This window comes from Ooceraea biroi, chromosome 11, assembly GCF_003672135.1.
Source record: "Ooceraea biroi isolate clonal line C1 chromosome 11, Obir_v5.4, whole genome shotgun sequence".
Taxonomy (NCBI): Eukaryota; Metazoa; Arthropoda; class Insecta; order Hymenoptera; family Formicidae; genus Ooceraea; species Ooceraea biroi.
In genome coordinates, this window is record NC_039516.1 from 985,319 (window position 1) to 1,009,973 (window position 24,655).

Below are 24,655 nucleotides of genomic sequence, written 5' to 3' on the forward strand. Positions count from 1 at the left end.
CCGATATCCCTTCTGTCACCGACAAAGTATTATTAAAAACTGACAGCAATATACGAGAGCCAGTATGACTAGGGTTGTGCCATAAATTTCAAAATTACGTCAGTCTTTTCTTATATTACAATTATTTTAAATATAATCGAAAGATACTTATTAGCCAATCAGATAGCTGTATTCCAGCAATGTCGGGCAGAAAAAAACAAACATTCTCTATTCTTCTCTCATTCGAGCGAGTTAGCTAGAATTAGCAAGTTAGCGATTAGATTAGCGATACCATGCGATACGACATTCAACTTTGAATAGATGTGAAATAATAATTCATCTTCACTCGTTATCGAGCGTACTTTTAGATGTATCATCATATTTACATGGAAGGGGATAATCAAAGTAATTTATCGGTTCACAAATATTGCGTTTTATTAAACACGCAGTCGTTCTTTAACAAACACTTGTGTACTGATCACCCGATACAGTGGCATCTGGATCAGTGCACAAGTTTCTACAATCTCGTGATATATACATTCTCTCTCCTCATTCCATTAATTTAAGCATCTTATTCCTCTCTCCTTTTCTTAAAGTTCTCTGATTTCGAATTTTAATATATTTTATGACATTTTAGTTTTTTCTACTCCGCGTCGAAAAAAAAAGTTGTCATTCCTGTTCTGCTAATGCTTCCTCGACGAAAAATGCCACAGTTATCTGCTTTGCAGCTGATGACATATTTATCCTTTGCCGGTATCACTTGCAGATGTATACTTATAGATGCTATCCTATTATCCTTTTACCTATATCTGGAGCACCCAGTAGATTCACGTACACGGTGGATTCAAACGGGCTAATGTTCGTACAGGTAGGTTATGTCAGAAAATAGATGCGCGACGGGCGTTATACCTTCCCGCAAGGAGAACGCGAGGAACCGATACAATCAAAGTGTCACACTTCACGTAATACATGTTCTTGGGACCTTCGTTGTCAGGACGAAAAGGGAATTCCAGTATGACGACGTGGTTACATTGTCGCGACGCGCGACGACCGTAATCCGCGATCTTGAGGAAAACTAAATAAGGAAGTGGTCAAATAAATTCGAAACACAAACGGTTTCGACAAACAACCAGCACGTCGTGCACGCAAGCCGTCAAGAGAAGTTGTTGGCGGCTGGAATAGCCCTGTCTTCTTTTCCTAATCGTCACATCGCTCTTTCCACATTCTTCTCAAGGATGCAACTTGGAAACAACTTCTTGAAGGCTGGTCGAATTTAGTATCGCCTCTCCACGTATTGGATATCCACGTGATTGATAACGAGATTACTTCATGATGTAAGTGTTGGAAGCTATAAAATCGTTGATAAGATTGTGTTTGATAAGCTCACTTGGCAGTCTTGATGTTTCAGATTGCAATAAGTATTAATTTGAACTAATAGATGTATAAATTGTTCAGGTATCTTGGAATACTTTGTTCATATGTGACTCATGTGTCATTAATTGTTTCACTGCAAAATTATAATATATTAGAATAGAATTAAATTAATACATTATATTAGAAAATGACTGAAGATATTGCGTAACTTTGGTACAAGTGACACATTTATTTTACATGCAGATCGATGACAGTTGATGATCGTTCTCTGTTTGTCACAGGTATTTTTGGCCAATAAATAGCTGCAACTCCCAGAGAGTTCTTCTGCTTCTACTTGTCAAACTGAAGGATGCAACCATGTAGATTCTAGAGACAGACTGGAGGATGATGACGCCGCGCTTTACCGCCCTGACGCCGGTGCGGAAGCGATGTCTGATTGTGTTCCTGCTGGTTCTGACGCCCTGTGTAATCCTTAACCTGTTAACGCCATCAGACATGCGCGAGGAAACTGTGTTGCAGAACAGCATCGCCGAGATGCAGGCCAAGGTGGAGCATCTGCGTGCCAAGTACATAAGCACCCAAGAGGAGATAAATCTGCTGTCGCATCAGCTGTTGCAGTTGATTGAGAACAATCACATTTTGCCAGATTTACAACTGCTCATCAACAACGGCACCTCCAACATCACCAGTATTAAGCTGCCCTCGATCTACAATTTCCTGCCGCATTTTCTTAATGATCCGAACAGCCTGCGTCCGGCATTCGTACAAAGTAAGGGTAGATCAGGGGTGAGCATGGTGCTGGGTGTGCCAACGGTAAAACGCGAGGTCCAGTCTTATCTGATGGCTACTCTGAAGAATTTATTGGACCGTATGAACGCCGCGGAAACAGCGGACACGTTGATCATCGTTCTAGTGGCTGAAGTAAGTGGAGTCATTGATCATGAAAGAATAACGGTGCTGCTTGCATCTTGAAATTAACAAACACGTGTATACATTTTTTCTTTTCAGGCAGACATGGACTACGTGACGTATGTTGCGAAGCAAATCGAAGTTCAGTGAGTTTATTTCATTTTTATTTTATTCTTATCTTTTCATCTTTTTCGATACAATCTTTATATTGACATGATATACAATATTTTTATAATACATTTTTCGTCTTAGATTTCCGAACGAATGTGAGGCCGGCGTGATCGATGTGATATCGCCCTCGTCATCTTACTATCCGGACTTGTCGAAATTGCGTGATACCCTTGGCGACGATCATCAGCGCGTCGTTTGGCGATCCAAGCAGAACCTGGACTTCGCTTTCCTCATGTCGTACGCCCAAACGAAGGGCACGTTTTACGTGCAATTGGAAGATGATATACTGGCTAAGAAGAATTTCATAACAACTATGAAATCTTTTGCATTACAAAAAATAGGCACGAAGGAGAATTGGTTCGTTCTCGATTTTTGTCAACTTGGTTTTATCGGTACGTATTATATATTATGTAGTGACGTAATATGTAAATTAAAAGAAAATATGATCTATTACATATCGAAGGAATGTGATGTAGTATAAATTAAAGGAATATATTAAAAGCGATTTTACCACAGGGAAACTGTTCAAATGTGTGGAGTTGCCTTGGCTGATCCAATTCTTTTTGATGTTTCACAATGATAAGCCTGTTGATTGGTTGTTAGATCATTTGATATCAACAAAAGTCTGCAGTCTTGATAAAGACAGTGTAAGTGTAGACAAGTGCAAACGAGACAAATTTAACAAATTATGTTATATGTAATACGGGAATTTAATTTATTTAATTTTTCTTCCGACAGAAACATTGCAAAATGGCCAAGGCAGAGTTATGGGTGCATTACAAGCCTTCCCTCTTTCAACATATAGGCACGCATTCTTCCTTAAAGGGAAAAGTACAGAAACTTAAGGTAATGCTACTCAAAAGTCGAAATCAGATATGTTTGCAATGACACAAATTATAATGTTTTTCATGATTTTCACTTCAGGACAAACAATTCGGCAAGATAACATTGTTTTACGCGCATGAAAATCCCGAAGCAACCGTGGAAACTCAAATTAAACCTTATAAACAGTACACGCTGCAAAAAGCGTACAAGGGCGAGTCGTTCTTCTGGGGCTTGCTGCCGCAGCCGGGGGATCATTTGAAATTTAAATTTTCACATCCTATTTTTATAAAGAAGTAAGTCGTGCAAGACACAATTCTATCAACAATTCTGTCATCGATTTTATTATCTTAGATTACGGAAGATTATTGCGATTATCGCGTTGTTTTGTAATCGCGCAGGTACTTATTCAGGAGTGGAAATCCTGAACATCCGTCTGATAGATTTTACAATACGACGGTGGAGGTACTGTCCGAGATGTCCCCGTTGTTGGACAGAAACAGTAATGACGTGACGGAGGATGGCTACGTAATTATAGGTAAAAAAAATTCTATATTTGTATTTTATAGTTTGATCGAGGTTGCTTAAATACCTTCTCATGAAAATGAAGGTAAATTCGATGTGCTTGGAGTTGCTGAAGGGACGGTGGATAAAAAATTGGGGAGGATATCTGTACTTCGTTTAACTATACATAGCGAGAGCGAAAACTGGGCCATTCTGTCTGAGGTAATCCTCGATGAATTTTTAAATTTTAAATACTATTAATTCTGTTTCGCGGCCTAAAAAGAATTCTCTTAATCAGATTCACATAATAGAGGATCAACCCAGCTGACTAACGGACGAAGACTCCCGAGCGTTGTTCCGGTACCACCTGCACGGTTAGCGTAAGCGGCTGCTTTGATAAATGTTTATTATTTTGATATCCTTTTATTTCGCCATCATGCTATTATACATTATGGATTTGAATCGGTAACGTAACAATTATTAGTTCAATACCGTCCACTACAAGAGATATTTTAAACTGTTAAAACGAATCGGGCTTTCGTTATCGAAAAAGCATTTTATATGATGTCTTTTTTAATGATATATCATGCCTGCTGAAATGTAAGGGTCAGATAAAGTGCGAGATGCCCCTTTGTATTTTAATAAACATCTTGCGACTTGAATAATGGCACATTGCTGAATATTGAATTGTTTAGTATAAATGTTGTCTGCTTTGTGTAGGATTTCAATTTGGGGCATTTGTTTAATTGTAATTGTTCGCGCGTTTGTTCCCTCACTGATTTCTCGCGTTCAAAGCCGTTGCATAATGCGTGGCTCTCGCATTTACATATAAGCGTAAACATGATTGTTCATCTTGGCATCGTCGATGATGATTATATTAAACTTGTTGGCAAGCGATTTGCATCTGGAAATGCAAATTTGACAGAAAGCGCAGATGCGATAGAGCTAAACGTATATAATACATGTCGAAATTTCTTGCATAAGGGAAGAGAAATGATTTTGCGAAACGAGATATACTTATATATATATATATATAATCTACACACATGCGACTATGTGCAATATGTATATAGTCTGTAACTTATTTTTGTCCAGCGTGCAACACACAAGACACGGGTTCGAATGTCTGTTGACGCTCGATAAACGGTGATATGAGAATTATATTCTTCTAATATATGTACAATTATTTATTTCACGTAGCTTTCTTTGTACGTATGTATGTAGGTATGTATGCATGTATGTAAGTACGTATGATGCGTGTATGTATGTACGTATGTATATATATACGTATGCGTGCATATATATGTATTGATATATACGTTTACACGTATATGCACACATATCTATCCATTGCTTATACATAATAACAATAAAAGTATATTTTTCTGATAACTGTTTATCAAAATTAACGTCATGTTACCTGTTCCGTTATCTCCTATTTTGCATATAAAATAAAATATATAAAATGAGATTTGTAACAGCTATTGCAGTACAAACAAAGAGTATTATCGTTACGATTTTTTGATTGGAATAGTGCTGAAGTTGTGACAGACGCCAGATGGAAACTGTGCGTCCGAATCACATTCTCAGGGAGACTAATGCCCTGTACGGTTTGGGACCAGCTGTGACGCCGTCTACGAAGTCTTGTGTGGAGGGTCGCGGCTCACCGGGCACTACGGAGAAGCTGAACGCCTGCAGCAGAGCAGCCGTTATGATAAAGATGTTGCTTCTAGCTAATATTTCCCCCATGCAACGATGTCTACCTGTAAGCCGTTTTGATTACCATTAATCCTAGCGGTTTACCGCACGAATTACATCTGCCTGAGCACTGTGAGCGTTGCACGTTTCGCGATTCGCGCGCGATAACGTGCCTTAAGCTCTTTTAATTCTTATAATGTAAAGATTAATACAGCCAAATTTCAGAACAAATCTTGTATCTCTAAAACCATTGAAAAATTAATTTCTTGATCGTTCAATATCGCGTAGTATATCGCGAGTCGCGACACACTCTCAAGTGGCGAATAGTGTGTCGGAGTTACATCGTGTGCGATTATAACAGCGACAGGAAAGAGAGAGAGAGAGAGAGAGAGACGTACCGATGCTGAATGGAAAGTATTTTTCTGGCGTAACGACGTTGCCGTCGCTATCGAGAAATCTCTCTGGCCGGAAATCCTCCGGGTCACCCCAAGACTCGTCCATGAGCACTCTATTGAAATTCACGATGAGCATCGTGTCCTGAAATTAATAATAATCATTTGTTCATATTCTTCTTCAATAGTCAACTCAACTTTGATAATACCTTTGGAATTTTATGGCCCACGATAGAAGTATCTCTCAATGCCCTGTGCGGGACGTTCAAAGTGCGTCCCATGAACATCCTTAGGGACTCCAGGACAATGGCTTGGATGTATGGCATTCTGCAAAAATACGATATAATTTATACCTAGCGTGAAATAATTATTCATGCGCAAAATAAAATTTTACAAGTAGCGATCGTTGCGACAGTGATCAAAATATTTACTTCGGTCTGTCGGCTAATGTGGGAAATCTGTCACGACCGAGTACTCTGTCTATTTCTTCATGCGCCTTCCTCTGAACTTGTGGAAATAGTATCAGATACAGAAATCCAAATCCAAGTGCTTTCGAAGTTGTCTCGGAGCCCGCCATGAAAAGATCTACGCAGATGGCTAATAGTTGCGATTCTGAAATTTATTTCATCATTAATATTCTTATCTTGTATTATTTAGTTTATTATTATATTATATTATGTTAATTTTATTATTATCCTATTATTTCATATCATTAATATTTTACCATAAATGTATTTTGTATGTTCCGAATTACCTGAAAATGTATCAGTGCAATCTTTTGAATTTAGCACAGTCAGGTAAACGTCCATCAAGTCGCGCGGCGCATCTGGTACAAATGTGTTCTTATGATTGTACAACTCCTCCTGAAAGAGGATTATTATTCTTTAACAATTAATTTTTTCAAATATTAACGTACTTCATAAAGTGATCTAACAAATTGTTGACATGATAAACGCGACTTTTACTTACTTTCAGAAATGCCCACAGTTCCTGATGCGTTTGTAGGAACGACTTGTAGCCGGACATTTCAGGCGCAATGAAGCGTAACGGCGGGAAGTGACTGAAAGGCGCACCGATCATATCGATTTCCTTGAGAAGCTTCGTGAGGATACGCTGCAGATACGTGAGCTGCTTGTCGCCGGTGTCAAATCTGTGAAAATCGACGTTAAGAATTAATCCTTTACTCATTTTTTTCAGCTTTCATAAATATTGGGTTGCAACAAAAGTTCGTAACGTTATTTCAATGAAATTTTAATGAAAAGGAAAGACAAAATTAATTTATATATTTGTGGTAGCTTCATGATTTCCAGAGACCTGTCATCTTTTTTTCAAAAAAAGTTAAACAGCGCTACGGACTTTTGTTGCAACCCAATAATTCGCGGAGGAACAGGGAGAAACGGGCGCAAAGCTCGCAGACCTTTTGCCAGCCATCATCTTCCATAAAGTGTTGAGCACAGTCACACCGAAAGCGTCGTGCATAGGTATGATCATTGTCGCCGATTGGGAGACTTTCCTGACCTCTGCATAATCTTCGGCCTTCACGTACAGATCCGCCACCGTCGAGGCTTTCCGACTGGGAGTCTTCTCCTCGATTACATTTGACTCGTCGCACAGATCAGACTTCTTCAAGTCGTCTTTCGATTTCTTCTGCAGCTTGTATATCTGGCCGATGTTGTTATTCAGCGTTGCTGGTCTCCGGGCATCGGCAATCTCGTAATTGTAACCGTCTTGTAACAACTTCTTGAAGTGCTCCACCAGCTTCAGCGCCTCGTGCTCGATGATTTTGGTCATGCTGGTGCGACCAAACCCAAAGTCCCGCAGATGCCGCAGGACGAATCGCCGTTGTTCCACCCACAGCTGTTCGTCCACGACGATCAGACCTGATCAGAAGACATCACGTAAACTTTTCCAGGATTGACAATAATAAATCTCTTATATCTTCGCCAGTAAATATAAAGTAAAATAAAATAAAAGAAATCGCTCAATCCAGCTGGTGATGATCGAAACGCTGTGATTTTAATTCATAATAAAACCGTTGCCAGTTGAGTTGAACAATTTCTTTTATTTTATTTTAATTTTCTAAACATTTTTTCTAATTTTTCCTATTCACAGCACAAATAATTACCCCGTCTGGCACCCCAAGTTCTGGCCTCGTATATCGGCCCGATCGGCCTGCCATCACAGTCTTCATTAGTTAACATTGATCGCATGCTCTCCAGATCATTTAGAACGACGATGCGGTCTCTGCCGATCTTTAGACCCACCACTGGACCATACTTCTTGCAGAGCATCGAGCAGGTTTTGAAGAGATATCCTGTTTCCTGGCGAATGCGCGCCACTTCCAGCGCACAGCCCAAAATAGGCCACCATTTCGGACCTAAAATAATTGATGAAAGATTTTAGATATAATTTAAAAAACAGATCTAAAAATAGATCAATATTACCTGGTGGATATCCTTTTGGTTTGTGGCAGCCTAGGTACAGCAATAGTAGAATGAGGACCAGCAGTAACATCGCCGTGGCAAGCATCCTGTTAAAAAATAATATAATGTTTAAGGGCCAAGATAGAAAAATGAACAAAAAAATGAAATTAATATAAATATAAATATAAATTATACTAAATATAAATATAAATTAAATATAAATATACAATATACTCTATTACTATATATAATATATAGATCAAACAATTGCATAAAACTAACTTGTTATACGTTAATTCGTTAATATATATTATTGTGGGCAGTACGTTGAGTTCGTGCAATCGGTATTTGTGTTTATTGCGAGTGCAACCATGCATCTCACATAAATACATATGTATATAATTACATACACACACATGTACATATATAAGTATCGAGTAAGTTGCAGGAAGAAAGTGAACCGCTCTCAAGAGAGAAAGTTGCATACGGAAGAGTCGGCACTCGCGCAAAAAAGAAATGGGCTGTCAGCTGCATTATCCCATAACTCGTTACATAATCAATGCACATTTAAACACTTGATGCATGCAAAATGTTCACCGCATCGCTTTCAAATTCTCATCCCATCTCGATCATCTATCACTTCAGAATTGAGGTTTCTGTTAATGCAGTTACATTTAATTTACATGTTAATTTGGGAATTATGGAAAAATATTCGCAAATTGCAATTTTGGTTTTTTCAAAATTATTAGTTGAGATAAATTGCAAATTTTACAGATTATTATTTTTTTACATGTACTTGAGAAAATATATCAACGATATAAAATTAAATGTGGAATTTTGAGAGAAGTATATAAACCAGAAACATTAAAAGATATATTTATACAAAACCAACAATTATTTTTGAATGCATGTAATAAAAAAATGACTATTAATTGAAATATATTCAAATAATTAGATGGACTCGTGGAATTTGATAATTACCTATATATACTGCTTGCTCTTATATAACATTTATCTTCATAACTTTTAAAATATGATGGATTCTATTAATTATAATCTGGCAACTTTATTAATTTATACACACAACGGGTTCCGGCCGCGATTCCGATCCTTATCAAGTGTTGTTAAATTTTATGCGATAGTCATTTTTGCCAGACTTTCCTCATTCTATAAAAAATGATGATGAGATACATCTGCATATCAAGACATGAAGATTCAACAACACTTGATAAATGCGGAATCGCGGCCGAAACGTTGTGTGTATAAATTAATAAAGTTGCCAGACTGGTCACCGAATTGAACATTTTGTGTATTTCAATTATCCTGGCGGTTAAATTTGGATTCGATTTAATTATATATATATATATATGATTACACGTCAAATAAGCGAATATTTTGAATGTTAAACAAATAAAGGAAAATATTGTATGCGATTGCACCGTTAAACACGCCACGAGAGAAAGACTTTGATGTCTGAAGGAGGGTCGGCGACATCAATGCTCTCCCTTTCTCGAATCCTTGAATTTATCTTACCTTGCACCTGGAGAAATTTTCTCGTCCGTTGTATAAGCGGGACTGGTCGTGGACCAGCGTTCGGTCTGCTTTTAAATGCCCCTCTTCCCATACGTTTCTCGCAAGCCTGATGTTTACGTTATAAGCATTAACACGATGCATTGGCAAGCCTTTAAGTGGCGTTGCACGGAAACGAGTGGTAAATTTTGGAAGACTTCTGATCAACTTCCGCTGAGATAAAACTAGATAGCAAAGATAATATTACATGAAGATGATTGAAATTTCAGTGTAAAACAAAGATTATAAATTACTTCTATCAAAATTATTTTCTCGTTATAAATATAAAGAATATATATTTTTTTGTAAGTTTTCTCGCAAATTGAAATGTGTTTTCTTCATAATCTTTCTACATCAGAACCTTAATTTTATTTAAATTCAAGGAATAATGTACGAAATATAAAATAAGTTAACAAATCTTTAATAAAACTTTATTTTTTATTCTGTATTACTAGTTCTTTCATTAGCTGTGCCGTCTTCCGGATTCTCTTCTTCTGGATTCTCCTGTTGTTGCTCGTAACTGAGAGGTAATCTGTCGCCCCACATAGTGCTCTTCGCGCAACGATACATATGCCTGACAATAAAAATTCATATAATTGTTGTAAACTCAGGTATCAGTAAAGTTCAATGAATACCTACTTTCCATGCTTGGACTTGGTGAAGATTTCCTCCTTCAGTTCACCACTGGCGACACACATGCGACAAATTACGTGTCTGTGACGTTTTAATGTGTGTTCCACGAGTCTCGGCCATTGCTTGTCGTCCTCCGGACGTTTACCTGCAAAAGAAAACTCTTTGAAAAATTCTATTACAAATTACATTACGTGACATCTCAGTAACTCTTGCTGCTATTAGCAGACATAATTTTTTCTTGAATTATTCGATGTTATTTAGCTAAGAACATTGAGATAATAATTTTGATTTTCAACAATCCTTTTTCCTCACATACTTTTCTTAAGCACGACGTAGGAGTAAAGTTCCGACTTGTGCTCTGTAGCGTCCAGAAATTTAAGTGGGTAATACCGAACGACGAGGCTACACGGAACATCGTTTCCGACGAATCTCGGACACTTGAAATCATGCGGACACTAAATCGCAACAATAATAAAAAAATATATAATTAATGAAATCATTTTGAAATCAAACTTGTCTTTATCTAACTGATACTCACAGGTGAGAAAACGTAACTGGGTTGTCTGTCAGTTTTGTATTTCGAATTTGCGTATTTGAGGACGAAATCTCGCGCTTCGTTCACCAACTTTCAAAAGCAAGAGATTAGGATTAGGATTCCATAATATAAATGTGTAAATATAAATGGAAGGTAAAGTTATTAGCCACACTTACTTTAAAACCTGCGTTAGTTCCTTCTTCTACAATAATGAGATAGTTTTCGGTCTTCCTCCAAAGTTTCAATATCGCTTCCAGACGTGCCATTTCACCCGGCATTTCAAACAAAGAATACGCACTTACTACAATATCATAAGTAGGCTAAAAATAATAAAGATATATTACATAATAAAAACGTCTCCAATTACATAAAAAATATTATAAAAAATTGCATTTTACATATGGATAATTTAGGAATATTTAATGGATATTGTACACACTTGCATAGATGCAGGGAAATATTGACGATAGGAGATTCCTGCGATTTGAGGCTTTGCAGCTTTCGCTAATCTTTCTGACAATTCTATCATTGCTTCCGATACATCGACACAAAAATATTCCTTTATCGAGTTTGACCATATCTCAGATGCTGCCCTATAAAAAAAAGGTTATTTTTATCTTCATATCATATTAATCATGCTATTTTACATTGTGCAAAACTTGCAGATGATCTTTATATTTACCACATGACTGTACCGAAGCCAGAACCGAAATCGAATAACGTCTTGGGTGTAAAATTCTTGTCACGTTGTTTAATCTCGTTTAGAATCTTATATAGAACTACATAATTCTGAACACTTCTGGCGACCAAGTATGTGAGGGAAGTAGGTTTATCAAACTTTATCGGCTGCCAGTTATAAACATTTTGTTTCAAAATATTTCTGGCTTTTCTGTTCGTTCGGAAATCTATATCCTCTATGGATATCTTTTGATCATTGTCTGTCACTCGTTCGTTCAAACATTCTTCTACTTTCTGTAACTTTTCAGGTAACTGATGATCTTCCACTGGTGGACGCCGGTTGTGCAAGTAACGATTTAAGTTTATTGCGCTCGCCTTAATATCTTTTAACAATACATGCTTTTCTACAAACAATATTAACAAATTATGCAACGTTACTGAAAAATAGTGACTGACCGTTTTGTACATACAGTCATAAAAGAAACAATCACATAATCTGTACCTTTCAAAATATCTCGTATTTCCTTTGATGCCCATTCTGGGAAGTCTGGTGTTCTAGGCTTAATAATACCCTCGTGATGCCTGTACTTCATTTCATCATTAGAAAATAAAGTAGACGTCGTCTCATCAAGCACAACTTTCGACTTTGCTGAAAACTGAGTAGTATAATGTTATTAGCATAATTATCTCTGTTTAACATACTTAAATGCATGTGACCAAACAAATAGTGGATGTCTTACTTACACGTCGTAACGATATGAATCTTGCGCGATACATTCTCGATACAATCGGCTCCATTATTTTAGTTAGTGTTTTACGAACGCTCACCAGTTTGCATATTCTTCTCCGAGTGCTCGAGTACCTGCGTGTGGTACGAAAGAATGTAGTTCAAACTCTACACGTGCGGCATCATGACGGACGCGCTATGTGAGCCGCAAATTGTTTATCACGTGCCATAACCTCCAACGAAATTTCTGTTACCGCAATTTTCCGTATTGTGCACTAGTGTGCGCAATGACAATTTGTAACATCCTGTAACGAGGTTACGAGGAAGTTGTGGCTACTGCGCCAGGTTTTTGAGGGAATCGCGCATAGAGCGCGACGCGACATAACCTAGGTATGGGAATACGTACGCGAACGCAGCGTCCGGTGAATCCGTCAAAGATAATTCAACGTAATTCTGTTTACGATTAAGTCAAGTCAAGTGTCGTCTGTACGTTGAGTCAGCACGTAATTGTTGACACTCCTTCCTTTCTGTCGACAAGCATGAAATTCGCGGAGCACCTGAGCGCTCACATTACACCGGAATGGAGGAAGCAGTATATCAACTATGAGGTATGTTTCCTACATTTTGGAAAAGTTTGTGTTACATTTTCTGTATTTGATTTATATAAACTTTGTATCTCTCTCTCTCTCTCTCTCCTTCCCCTTTCTCTTTTCTTCCCCACTTTTCGCACGCGCGTAAGGTGGTGTGTGTGTGTGTGTGTTTATACATTTTGTATTTATTTTTATTTTACATATTACACAAACTACTGTTTGTTTATTTTGCATCTATGTTTTAACAATTTTAACTTCAACGTTGCAAGAGATTTGTGTTTAATGTTTTGCATTCTATAATTTCGCTATAGGAAATGAAGGCTCTACTATATGCTGCAGTGGAACAAGCCCCATCAGCAGAAGCGAGCGAGGCACATGTGTTGGAGAGCTACTTTAGCAAGTTTGACGAAAAGTTTTTCCATTATTGCGACAAGGAACTGACCAAGATAAATACCTTCTATTCTGGTAATGTCTATCAATATTTCAAATATTCTTGTATCATATTTTCTTTTTCTTTGTTAGGAGATATCATCTAATATCACAGTTTTCAAGATATATAAAAAGTATTCATTTTCAGAAAAGTTAGCAGAAGCCACACGTAGATTTGCTACGCTTAACAACGAACTGAGCGAGATCTTATCCGTTTCTGAGGATGCCCAGAGTCGCAAGGCACGTTATCGCAGTCATATCCTTCACAAGAAGCCAGTGTCGGCGCGCAAACTACAAGAGCTCAAATTGGCGTTCTCCGAATTTTACCTCTTTCTTATTTTACTTCAGAATTATCAAAATCTGAATTTTACTGGATTCCGGAAAATCTTGAAGAAGCATGACAAAGTATGTAAGTCTGGTCAAGACAAATTTATGTGCGTAATATTATTAATTTAGATATCCAAAACTTGGATTAACCATTTAAGTGAACTCTAGAAAATTTATATTAGGCAATGATATTTCGTAGCTTCTTAACGTGGACATTGGGGCGAAATGGCGTGCAGACCATGTTGACACAGCAATTTTTCATACGCGTAAGGATATAGACAGGCTCATTGTGGAAACTGAGGCTCTGGTCACTCGAGATCTGGAGCACGGCGACCGTCAACGAGCTATGAAACGGCTTAGGGTACCTCCACTCGGAGAACATCTCTCCCCGTGGATCACATTTAAAGTCGGCCTTTTTTCTGGTGCTTTTATCATTCTTTTCATAGCTGTGATGTTATCCGGTAAGCAGAATGTTTATTTCTTTTTATCTGCAGTAGGAGACAGTATTTTGGTATTTGTATTTGTATTATTCGATTGTACGTTGCTCCAGCTATGCGATACACGAAAAAGGACAACTGGAAGGTACTATGTCGAATTTATCGTGGACCACTTCTCATGATAGAATTCCTTTTTCTTATGGGAATCAACGTTTATGGTTGGAGGTCTTCTGGCGTGAACCATGTATTAATATTCGAACTGGATCCACGCAATCATCTGTCCGAGCAGGTTTTATGAATAAAATCAATATTTTATAACTCACAATAGGATCCACCTAATTTTACAATATTAACAGAGATTTATTACTGTTCTTTGTATTTACATATTTGATGTTAATATTCCCATAATCGCTATAAATAGGATTTACGCTTATAATTGATATTGCATTGTACTTTTACGCAATGACATACATCAGGTTTAATTGGGAGTCGCATTACATTAAAGAGTATACAGATGACATTTGAGTGTTTACAATGGAGTTTAAATATCGCAATAAATATCGCAATTGAAATTCAAGATGCATATCTTTTCAGCACATCATCGAAATGGCAACCGTACTCGGCTTGGTCTGGTCTATGTCCATTCTGTCCTTTCTGTATAGCGATATGCTAGGTGTACCGCCCTTTGTTCAACCAGTAAGATCACGTTTCTTTTAAATTTTGCTATTTATTCGAAATTTAAATTTAGAAAAGTCCATTTTGAAATGCGGCAAATAATGATTACTAAACAATTTTATTTTGAAAAGCTAATAATCGATCTTTCATGACGCGAGGCATTCTTTATCTCAAAGAATTGATTTCAGCTTCTTGCAGGTGCTGTTCTATGCGCTACTGGCATTATTCCTGTTCAATCCCACCAAGACGCTGCGACACGAGGCCAGATTCTGGACGCTACGCGTCCTGGGCCGCGTCTTCTGCGCACCCTTCTTCTACGTAGGCTTCGCAGACTTCTGGCTCGCCGATCAACTCAACTCCCTTCACACCGTCTTCCTAGATTTCCAGTATTTTGTCTGCTTCTACATTCAGAATTCCTCTTGGACCGATGTCACAGGTCAGTAATCTATTTATTTGCCTTGTAAGGGAACATTTTCTGAGCTCCCTTTATTTTTTTATCACGTTACATTAACATTTGTATTTATATCTTTATGGATTTTCAAATTGTGTTATTTCTTCGTTCTTTTGGATAGATGCGGAAACCTGTATAATGCGTGAATTGTCGATGAGACCATTCGTGGTGTGTTTACCAGCCTGGTTTCGATTTGCCCAATGTCTCAGACGTTACCGGGACACCAAAGAAACTTTTCCGCACCTGTTGAACGCAGTCAAATATGCAACGAGCTTCTTTGTAGTCATCTTTTCTTACCTACACTTGACGAACAAAAGTAAGTTCTTTTTTTTATTAATCTGTAGACGGAGGTAAAATTTATTTGACTAATAAGATTGCTTGTTTTATGCCTCGTAGAATACTACGCGCTATCTACGGAGAATCCTTACTTCTATTTGTGGCTGACAGTCAGTGTGGTGAGTTCTTGCTTCACGTATTCGTGGGATGTGAAACTGGATTGGGGCCTCTTTGACAGTAGCGCAGGGGAGAACAAGTTCCTCAGAGAAGAAATAGTTTATTCATCACCCGTACGTTCCTTTTTCTCTCTCTAATAAACTCTGTTGCAACAATAGATTATGACCTTTTCCATATTGCAGTATTATTACTATTTTGCGATGGTCGAGGACTTTATCTTGCGATTCGGTTGGGCGTTCTCCTTGTCCCTGACAGAGATGGGGTACGTCCACGCAGACCTTATGGTTTCCATAGTCGCTCCATTAGAAGTCTTCAGGTAACCATGTGCTTCAGTTTGTGTTAATTGAGAATGCACGTGGAATGTCAAATGATTTGTTGAAGTAGCTGAGTTCTTTTACGCTAACTCGATGCTGCTAGTCATTGATTTTTATCGTTGTTTCATTATTTTCAATGATTGAAATTGCTTAAACACGTGATTTGCACGCGGTACATTTTACAATTACACTCGAAGTTACCTCTGATAATTCTATTCAAATTTCGATCGCAATTTGTGACGAAATAAACAATCGTCGAAAGTCGAAAGCATCGACTTAATCGACGATGGTCCGATCGATCTAATCGCTGATCAATGTGCCTTACTAATAAGTCGCTAGAAGGTTCATGTGGAATTACTTTCGGCTGGAGAACGAGCATCTGTACAACGTAGGCAAGTTCCGGGCAGTGCGAGATATCTCCATAGGGCCTATTAGACGCGACGAGGATAATGATCTCGGGAACATGATTCATCTGATGGATAGTCTATGCGAGGACGATGACTACGGGAACGGTGATGACAATGATGATGACGGATTAACGTTCCAAGACCAGAGTGTTGTAATTTGCCTTTTTTAATTTCTTATTTTTTTTATGTTTAATTATATATGTGTATATTTTTTAATTCTGACGAAATAATGGCTAGAAATTTTATAGCGCACAATACTCTCTAATCGTAAAACGTAATGTTACTTTCAGCAAATATAACAAAATACCTATAAAGCCACACGATGCTTGAGAGAAACTGGATTGTCACGTAATCGGTATATTTGCTCGACAGGCGCTTCGTGTGGAATTTCTTCCGCCTGGAGAACGAGCATCTGAATAACTGCGGGAAGTTCAGAGCGGTAAGGGACATCTCGGTCGCACCGGTCGACTGCTCGGATCAGACGCAGATACTAAGGATGATGGACGCTTCCGATGGCGTGATAAATCGCAGAAGAAAGCAGAAAGTCGATGAGAAGCGCAAGCCGATGCGATTGCTCTTGAAAGGCGAGTCGCTGTTGGATGATAGTTGTTAAGGCGATACAATTATCGAGAGATAATTCGGCTGAACGTAATTTATATTGAATTTACATATAACTAAATTGACTTTTGTACTTGGTTTGTAACTTAGACTTCATCTATGACGGCTAATCAAACTGATAAAAGCAGAGGTTTGTGTGTGTAGGGAGAATTTCAGATTCTAGCATATTTTAAATTTAAAATGCCGAATCATGTCATTGCTTGTGAGATATTAATTAAATGTGTTATTCTATTGATATAGCTAAAGATTATCTGTGAGTCAGTAACATAAAACGTTTACCTCTGTCAAAGTGATATCAAAAAAATCAAAAGAAGCAGATTATATGGAGCGTTAAGAATCAATGTACTCTCAGTTTGATCGTTACTCATGAAATAAATCATTGTCACAAAGTGGAACATTCTGTATTTCAGAGTATCATCTCTATCAAATTGAAACCAAAGCATAAACTCTGAAGTTCCTTGATATCCCATAAAATCCTTTATCTTCCAACAATTTCAGAGAATAAGCCCATCAATCACTTGAAGAGCTCTACCATTATCAGAAAAGTGCATTATAGATCATAAGAAAGAAGTATTTTTTTATAAAAAAATTTTTCATAATAAAGAAGTATCTTTAGTACTGTTTTAGTACCGGCATTAGCGAGCGAAGCATAAGGTGAACGTCCCGGCGAGCCGAAACTGTAGGTCTGGTAACAGAATAAATTTTCACACGCCGCGGATGCGGGTGTATGGGGCACGTGGCAGCTGCTTAATGACACCTTAATGCGCTCATGTTAATCGCCGGCGCGATGCGGTAAGAGCAGAGGAAGGAGGAAAAGGAGAGGAGAAAACTGTTGGAACCATGTCCTCGAGGAACGGGACATGGAGTACTCGCTCGTCGACGTGGAAGGGCGAGATCGGCGGTGGTCGTTTATTGATTGAACGCGCGCGGCCGACCGCGCAAGCTCCCCATCCGCCCTGAATGAAGTGACGTGCTTTCTCGCATATGGAGGTGCGAATAGAGGGACGATAAGACCTGTGTGCGGAATCCTCGGCAGCCGACCAACAGCAGCGGTGATAATAACGAGAGGATGCTCCTTCAGCGGGGCTGCACTTGGCTGACGCTGATGCCGCTCCTGCTAAGCCTGTCCACCGGTGAGCTTAGCTTCTATCGAGGTGAGTGGTAGAACCTATCATCTCAGAAGAGACTGTCCAGGGGGAATGACAGAGATGCCGCTAAAGATCCACTTGTAGCCTTCCAAAACACTGTTCGCAGCAAGGATTGATCCGTTAAATGTGAAATATTATCAGCGGAGCATTTCGTGTACATTTCTACGCTTCTGTAGTTTCTGTTTAATTAGATTACAAACAAAAAAATATGGTGCATAGAAGAGGATTCTAGGATGATCTAAGCTTATTAGGCAAAAGAGCTTTCCTCATGTTTTTTTACATTTTCTATATAATTTTTGCTAGAGAACTGTGATATTGAAAAAGTTAAGAGACGGAAGCTACAAATGATAGTAGTTGATACTAGCACCGCGAAAAATTATCGTTCTATTTAACTACTCCATTATGATAAAAATAAAGATTCAATTTTACGGTCAGAATTAGCCTTTTTCTCTATTTTGTTCTGTAAATAAGAATCTCGAGATTCTCGCAAGAGCGTAATATGAAAACTATAACTGTATTCCTTGTATTCCTCGTGTTCTTCAAATTCTACAAAAGATTATGAAGATAAAAATGTGCGTGATGCTTTTCGGCCTCAAAGCGCACCGGATAATTAAGATTTGAAGGTCAAATTGTGAGACTGTTTGTGAGAGAGATTAGGGTTCGATCGAACCCTTGTCGGTGACCGATTGTCGTGCTAATGATTTTTATGAACGCGAAGTTTTGCCTGTAACAGAAAGTGTATATAATATTGCAAACGTGGTATTATCACGGAATGCTTTTGTATCTTGACCGCAGGAAACATAATCGTATGCTAACGAGAGCGACAGGAAGCTCAGCGATAACAACCCAAGCTCGGTAGAAGTTTAACAGCTGTTAATTCGCAATGCTTTATTTACGCAATGTTCGTTAGATATAGTGTGATTGAAATTAATGCGATTACTTGTGACATAATAAAATTCGTGATTTAATTCTCTTAATTAACTGAAACTTTGCAGATTTTTCCAGGTATAGGAATATTGCATTAAGTGGAAAATTTCTCGAGAAGAAACTTGTCAATGAGTTAATTTTATATTTCTTCGTACATTCAGTGCTGAAATCGATAATCGGAAGAGCGTATTAAGCGCTCAACTGAAATTAATTTCATGACAAAGAGATTGTTAATTAAAATGAAGGAAATTGAGGACATATTATTTGACGTTATGACAGTGCTGCAAATTAATATTGATTTGAACAAGTGACTTTCATATTAGACGAGGAAAGACGCGAATAAATAGCGTAAATAATAATGAATATATATATTAGCTGATAAATAGAGCGTAACCGGGGTAGACCGGTAATATTAAACGGAGATGAGAACACAGTTTCTATTTCCTTCAACGAATATCGCAGATGCGCTGCCGAAAACGTCGGAAGACGTCGCGTTGAAGCACATCGCCCGCTACCTCGAGGCGCAACGCGAGGCGCAACGCGAGGCGCTACGTCTACAGCAACGTCTTCATCGCTCGCATCTGTCCATGTTTCTATCGCCGATGCACAAGAAGCACAACGGTCTGCAGCTGGACAAACAGGCGCGCGAGATCTTGAAGATCTTAAACGACAAACTGAGAGAAGGTGAAGCTTATCAGGAGAAGGACAAGACCTGGGCGGTTCATCGTCATCGTCCGATGTACGACGACCCGATGCTGCAGATCGCGGAGCAGGAAGCTGGAAGCTATCTCTTGCCTTACTACCATCTGGGTACCGATCATCTGGGCTATCCTGAAGAGAAGCAGCCGAGCGAGAAAGACGACCGTTTTACCAAGGGTCTCGGCTTCGACGTGGACAGAGACGTGATGGAGAAATCTCGCGTGGTCATGCTCCCCATGCACTCTTTCTACGGGAAGCACAACCACGAGACGGACGTGCTACATCACGAGGGTGGAAGCGAAGCAGCACCCATGCAACCGGCGGCAACCGAGCCGGAATTCACGTATAAATTTGACAATTCGAATCTCGAGGATAAACACCCGTTTGCAGTAAAACCGAATGATCCCAGATACTACAGCAACACGCCATTTTCATCGGGTAAACATTTGCTCGATTGCTTGCAATGTTTTATCATGCAATGTCCTAGAACAGTGCTTCTTCTTTTGCGCCAGCATACGGAAATCGAAATTGAAAGAGATGCAAAATTTATCGAGAAATTCTGCTTTGTTTATGCTTTATTGCGAACAACATTAAATAATTTGAAAATATATTTTTATTTTGTTTTTTATTAATTTATAATTCATTTTTATTTCGTAGAATTTATAGTCAATCTAAGAAACATTGCCCTAAAGGATTCGATTATATAGTTTACACAAATATCGATTATCACCCCTATTTTTAACCCCTTTCTTTTTTTATAACGACATTGACCCTCCGATAAATATAATCCCTGTTACTTCTAGCTTTTTTGCTTCTTTTCAAAGATTATAAGTGACACGAAGGTTTTTTCACGTGAAACTTATGTAATTCGTAGATGACTTCGACCGTCAAGCGAATTGGCATGACGTAAAAGCTACGAATCAGAAACAAATGTTGATAAACCACGAGGACGATATGCGGAGCGTTAATCAAAAGACAGTGAAGGACTTGACCGCAGGATTCGATATCGCATCGGAAACGGAAAGATCTGCGGGACATTATCCGCTGATTATGCCCGTGAATCACGATTTGAATAACGATATTTATTTCATCGGTAAGCACAGTCAAATAAAATAACAAATTTCTCCTATGAATATCGTAGAAGAATTTTATCAATTTTATCAATTTTTATGCGATTAAATGTGGTTCCCGTGCGCTTTCAGCCATTGTTGCTGGTTGCAGCGCGGCAGCAATGTTCGCTCTGGTACTAATCAGTTTAACGTGGTGCAGGTAATCTAATATTTATGATAATCCGATAATAATTATGATAATACATTATGCAAGGCAGCACACGTACGTTTCTTGTTTCACGAATGTCCATCTTTTAGATTGCAACGCGGTGCGAAAGCTGCAGCGGATATAGAATATCCTGCTTATGGCGTGACAGGACCAAACAAAGACATATCGCCTTCTGGTGATCAGAGACTCGCCCAATCTGCCCAAATGTATCACTTTCAACATCAGAAACAACAAATTATTGCTATGGAAAAGTGAGTTCGCTTTATGTGTATTCTTAATAATTATGTGTATTCTTAATTACCTTCTGAAATTTAATCCATTTTAATCTTTATTTTTAATCTTTAATTAATTTTTTTCTGGTAGATAAAATTGCTAAAGGATAAATACATGCCAGAATCTATAATTTCATGAAAATTTCAGAGGAAAATTTTAGAGGCGGAGAGTAGAAAAATGATAGCCAAAAGAAAGTTCTCTTTTATACCGTATTATAAGAAACGGTGCTTTGTTGTAGTCGTACTTCTGCAACGAGAGATCCGGGTTCCCTTTCGGAAGCAGAGAGCGACGAGGAGAACGAGGAAGGCGACTATACCGTTTACGAGTGCCCGGGACTTGCTTCTGTAAGTTTTGCAAATAAGCAACTATAATCTATCATCATAATATATCAAAATTCTGATTAAAAATATCAACATCCTAAAAGCGGATACCTTGTGTTAAAGACGGGCGAGATGGAGGTGAAGAACCCGATGTTCCATGACGATCCGACTCCGGCAACGCCGGCGACGCAGAGTAACAACAAAGAAGAGGACCATATATAGTTTCCGTAAAATAAACAGATAAATTACGTACGTGCGATTCGGAAAAATCTTCCCTGGTGCTTAGCTCACTATTAATGTACCATATCGGAAACATTTGTCTATTATATTGAGTGTGTACAACTTTAATATTTATATATAGCACGCGCGAGCATTTCACGGGGGAGAAGAATGGAATTGGTTCGATATCTCGGTATCAGAACAACCGGTGCCATTTCTGTTTCGGGAATAAAAGAATTCCTACAATAACGCCTACGCAGCAAGAGAAATCGGAGCAACATGTACAAGCGCGTGTCAATTTTATGCGGGTGGATTTGTTATAAGCGGCTTATAATATAGCCGCATATTGTCGAGACCATCGAATCGATTTTGTGAAGCCGATGTGCTTCTGGGAAAAGATTTCATTTGAAAAATAGCAGAAACTTTCTCTTTCTTTTTTTAAACTATATTACAGAAAATGGAAAAAGCTATAAGAAGATGTGATAACTCGTATCGTGTTTTCTTTTCCGCGCATTGCTAGTGACATCGGTTCTTCTGGCTCCGAAAAAAACATTATCCGATCGTGGTTGTAGGAAGATCTGTGGGGAGTGAACGAATCGACGAACAAAATCGCGTCTGTCTGATTGTGAGGAGTTAGTTTTCTAACGTCGCGGCGTACCATAGTTTGTACTTTCATAGCAGGAGCAGTTGCCACACGATCGTTATTATTTTTCTATGGTTCGTCAATGGCCCGTTCATACAACTCGGGCATCCGATGGCATTTTATGATAAATATGTTTACTGGATATGTGCGTGTTGTTTAAGCAGCAGCTTAAACAGCGATGTATCAAAGTCTATTGCCTGAGACTAAACTCCCTTGAAAGTAAAACAATCAAATAATTTAGAACGGTCTACGCATCGATGTTTTCGAATCTGTTTACTATTTCTAGTTTCGATTGAACGTATATGGAGAACTTTATGCAGTATTATTGTATAATTATACAAGTATATATTACAGAAATTTAACTTATATACATTCTTTCTAGGGTACATACAAGCATAAAAATTTTAAAAAATATTCCGTAGAATATTTGTTTGTTTTGTATACGTGAGGAGCAAAACGCGGTGCATTAATGATTTCTGTGGTGTGCAGATATTTTAACGACCAAAGTTACAACAGTTTAACTTTATGTATTATTTTGTTATCAATTCTAAGGAGATGTATTCGGTGGCCACGCGTGTTAATGAGTTCCTGATAAACTATCTTACGCATGATTCTCCGATCTTTCGGAAGAGTTAATTCAAGATTAATTATTAATTCAAGATTAAGCTGTTTTATTATATTCTAATATAGTTGCTTATGGCGCGTACTAAATGACGATACGAAATAATTTTACCTAAATTGAAACAAAAAGAAAGTCAATAACGTGAGAGTTGTGCGAGTATATTAAAGTTATGCGTTTCCCACTTTCTGCACTCTTCCCTCATGAGTAACGATTTTAAATATGCTTGCTACAGGGGAAACTGTTTTCTCGACAGTTACAAACACATACACATGCACGAACACACACACACACACACGAGATATATATCTATAATATTTGTTGGCTTAAGAGGACAATATATTTTATTTTTCTATGATAATTATCATTGTTAGTTGTGTAAAGAAAATCTATGAACTGCTAATCTTAAGTCACATACAAATGCAGAGCTACTATTTATTTTAGCAAATATCAAATGTTCATATTTAATGCAAAGCGAATAGAAAGTGTGCGCTCTATCTTCTAACCGTTACAAAGTCGTTTTCTATTTTTTGCCATTATGCTAGACAATACACAAGCACGTGGCATAAGATATTTCGTATGGAGAGTTCTTCCTTTTCCGATCACCATATTATGATATATTATATTAATGTATCTTAACCGATGAGTGTACGTGTCGATATGTTAAAGCATGTGATCTATGTTTCTGATCTCTTCTATTAACACTATGACATATATTATTACACATTAAATGCATTAAAACAGAGGAAGGATACTATGAAAGGACAATCTGTGTACAAATAGACTATTAACATATAGCAATTTGTAGCATGATTGTGCGTGTCGTGTCCACTCCGGAGTAGGGACTTGTGTTGCTCGGTTGAATTCAATTTAATCCTACTGTCGCATTGAAGTTATAATCTCACCTTGCAACATTCGTAATTTGTCGATTTGCTAATCGACTATGCGAGCGAATTATAATATATTACCATTATTATTTTCACTTCTACTAATCAAAAACTAGAGTAACAAAATATATCTATATAAATTATGAATAATGTATTATTATTTTATTAAAATAAATTATTTATTTTATAAAGTTTTTTTCTTTTATATTAAAATTGAAGAAAGCTTGAGGCAACACGTGTTGTCATGTAAATATCTCAGAAACGTTTTGTTATAAATTATTATAAAGTATTGACTTAATATCAAGTTTATTTGCGTCACATATCCCAATATGCACTTAAATTTATATTATAAATTATTTCAAAGTGACACGAACGCGTTGGAGCAAATTGGGACATGTGACGCAAACAAATCGTCTAATCTGGAAAGATGCTAATTGAATAATTGATAAATTACGCAATCAAAATATAGATATTATCAAATGTTATAAAATAAGATAAAATTTCAATAGTATGCTGAGCATCTGATA

At 37.8% G+C, this 24,655-nt stretch overlaps 6 protein-coding genes across 11 annotated transcripts; 4 read left to right on the top strand and 2 right to left on the bottom strand.

Annotated features, from left to right (window-relative positions):
- The first annotated feature begins 632 nt into the window (after nucleotides 1-632).
- LOC105274590 (alpha-1,3-mannosyl-glycoprotein 4-beta-N-acetylglucosaminyltransferase B) lies at nucleotides 633-5,148 on the top strand. 2 transcript variants are annotated; one of them, XM_011330852.3, is made up of 11 exons: nucleotides 633-847; nucleotides 974-1,313; nucleotides 1,635-2,274; nucleotides 2,362-2,408; nucleotides 2,515-2,825; nucleotides 2,950-3,080; nucleotides 3,172-3,279; nucleotides 3,358-3,551; nucleotides 3,657-3,793; nucleotides 3,866-3,981; nucleotides 4,058-5,148. In XM_011330852.3, the coding sequence occupies exons 3-11, from the start codon at nucleotides 1,738-1,740 to the stop codon at nucleotides 4,085-4,087; spliced, it is 1,611 nt and encodes a 536-aa protein (XP_011329154.1). In that variant the 5' UTR covers nucleotides 633-847; nucleotides 974-1,313; nucleotides 1,635-1,737; the 3' UTR covers nucleotides 4,088-5,148. The 2 variants fall into 2 exon arrangements, with proteins under 2 accessions (XP_011329154.1, XP_026829715.1); XM_026973914.1 differs by lacking the exon at nucleotides 633-847 and having other exon boundaries at nucleotides 854-1,313.
- LOC105274587 (probable cytochrome P450 303a1) lies at nucleotides 4,181-9,910 on the bottom strand. Of its 2 annotated transcripts, XM_011330845.3 has the most exons (10): nucleotides 9,806-9,910; nucleotides 8,294-8,379; nucleotides 7,975-8,226; nucleotides 7,267-7,729; nucleotides 6,819-6,999; nucleotides 6,604-6,712; nucleotides 6,281-6,461; nucleotides 6,059-6,176; nucleotides 5,856-5,994; nucleotides 5,338-5,522 (listed from the first exon to the last, which is right to left on the bottom strand). In XM_011330845.3, the coding sequence occupies exons 2-10, from the start codon at nucleotides 8,376-8,378 to the stop codon at nucleotides 5,338-5,340; spliced, it is 1,713 nt and encodes a 570-aa protein (XP_011329147.1). In that variant the 5' UTR covers nucleotide 8,379; nucleotides 9,806-9,910. The 2 variants fall into 2 exon arrangements, with proteins under 2 accessions (XP_026829714.1, XP_011329147.1); XM_026973913.1 differs by lacking the exon at nucleotides 9,806-9,910 and having other exon boundaries at nucleotides 4,181-5,522; nucleotides 8,294-8,378.
- LOC105274588 (methyltransferase-like protein 17, mitochondrial) lies at nucleotides 9,782-12,719 on the bottom strand. Of its 2 annotated transcripts, XM_011330847.1 has the most exons (10): nucleotides 12,432-12,719; nucleotides 12,190-12,343; nucleotides 11,692-12,091; nucleotides 11,449-11,602; nucleotides 11,186-11,329; nucleotides 11,013-11,099; nucleotides 10,791-10,929; nucleotides 10,481-10,619; nucleotides 10,294-10,415; nucleotides 9,782-10,026 (listed from the first exon to the last, which is right to left on the bottom strand). In XM_011330847.1, exons 1-10 carry the CDS (start codon nucleotides 12,483-12,485, stop codon nucleotides 9,797-9,799), a joined length of 1,623 nt encoding a protein of 540 aa, XP_011329149.1. In that variant the 5' UTR covers nucleotides 12,486-12,719; the 3' UTR covers nucleotides 9,782-9,796. The 2 variants fall into 2 exon arrangements, with proteins under 2 accessions (XP_011329149.1, XP_011329150.1); XM_011330848.1 differs by lacking the exon at nucleotides 9,782-10,026 and having other exon boundaries at nucleotides 10,249-10,415.
- A 23-nt stretch (nucleotides 12,720-12,742) lies between these two features.
- Nucleotides 12,743-17,510, top strand: LOC105274589 (xenotropic and polytropic retrovirus receptor 1-like). 2 transcript variants are annotated; one of them, XM_011330849.3, is made up of 11 exons: nucleotides 12,743-13,022; nucleotides 13,316-13,469; nucleotides 13,582-13,838; nucleotides 13,960-14,221; nucleotides 14,311-14,486; nucleotides 14,792-14,893; nucleotides 15,071-15,308; nucleotides 15,445-15,639; nucleotides 15,720-15,889; nucleotides 15,959-16,092; nucleotides 16,870-17,510. In XM_011330849.3, exons 1-11 carry the CDS (start codon nucleotides 12,954-12,956, stop codon nucleotides 17,108-17,110), a joined length of 1,998 nt encoding a protein of 665 aa, XP_011329151.1. In that variant the 5' UTR covers nucleotides 12,743-12,953; the 3' UTR covers nucleotides 17,111-17,510. The 2 variants fall into 2 exon arrangements, with proteins under 2 accessions (XP_011329151.1, XP_011329152.1); XM_011330850.3 differs by lacking the exon at nucleotides 16,870-17,510 and adding an exon at nucleotides 16,423-16,791 and having other exon boundaries at nucleotides 12,954-13,022.
- LOC113562980 (xenotropic and polytropic retrovirus receptor 1 homolog) lies at nucleotides 16,102-16,791 on the top strand. The gene has a single exon (XM_026973915.1). The coding sequence runs from the start codon at nucleotides 16,437-16,439 to the stop codon at nucleotides 16,665-16,667; it is 231 nt and encodes a 76-aa protein (XP_026829716.1). The 5' UTR covers nucleotides 16,102-16,436; the 3' UTR covers nucleotides 16,668-16,791.
- Nucleotides 17,511-18,065: 555 nt separating the features above from the next.
- LOC105274586 lies at nucleotides 18,066-24,275 on the top strand. 2 transcript variants are annotated; one of them, XM_011330844.3, is made up of 7 exons: nucleotides 18,066-18,269; nucleotides 19,653-20,327; nucleotides 20,764-20,982; nucleotides 21,092-21,158; nucleotides 21,257-21,418; nucleotides 21,679-21,784; nucleotides 21,865-24,275. In XM_011330844.3, exons 1-7 carry the CDS (start codon nucleotides 18,185-18,187, stop codon nucleotides 21,919-21,921), a joined length of 1,371 nt encoding a protein of 456 aa, XP_011329146.1. In that variant the 5' UTR covers nucleotides 18,066-18,184; the 3' UTR covers nucleotides 21,922-24,275. The 2 variants fall into 2 exon arrangements, with proteins under 2 accessions (XP_011329146.1, XP_011329145.1); XM_011330843.3 differs by having other exon boundaries at nucleotides 18,068-18,269; nucleotides 21,884-24,275.
- Nucleotides 24,276-24,655: the final 380 nt, after the last annotated feature.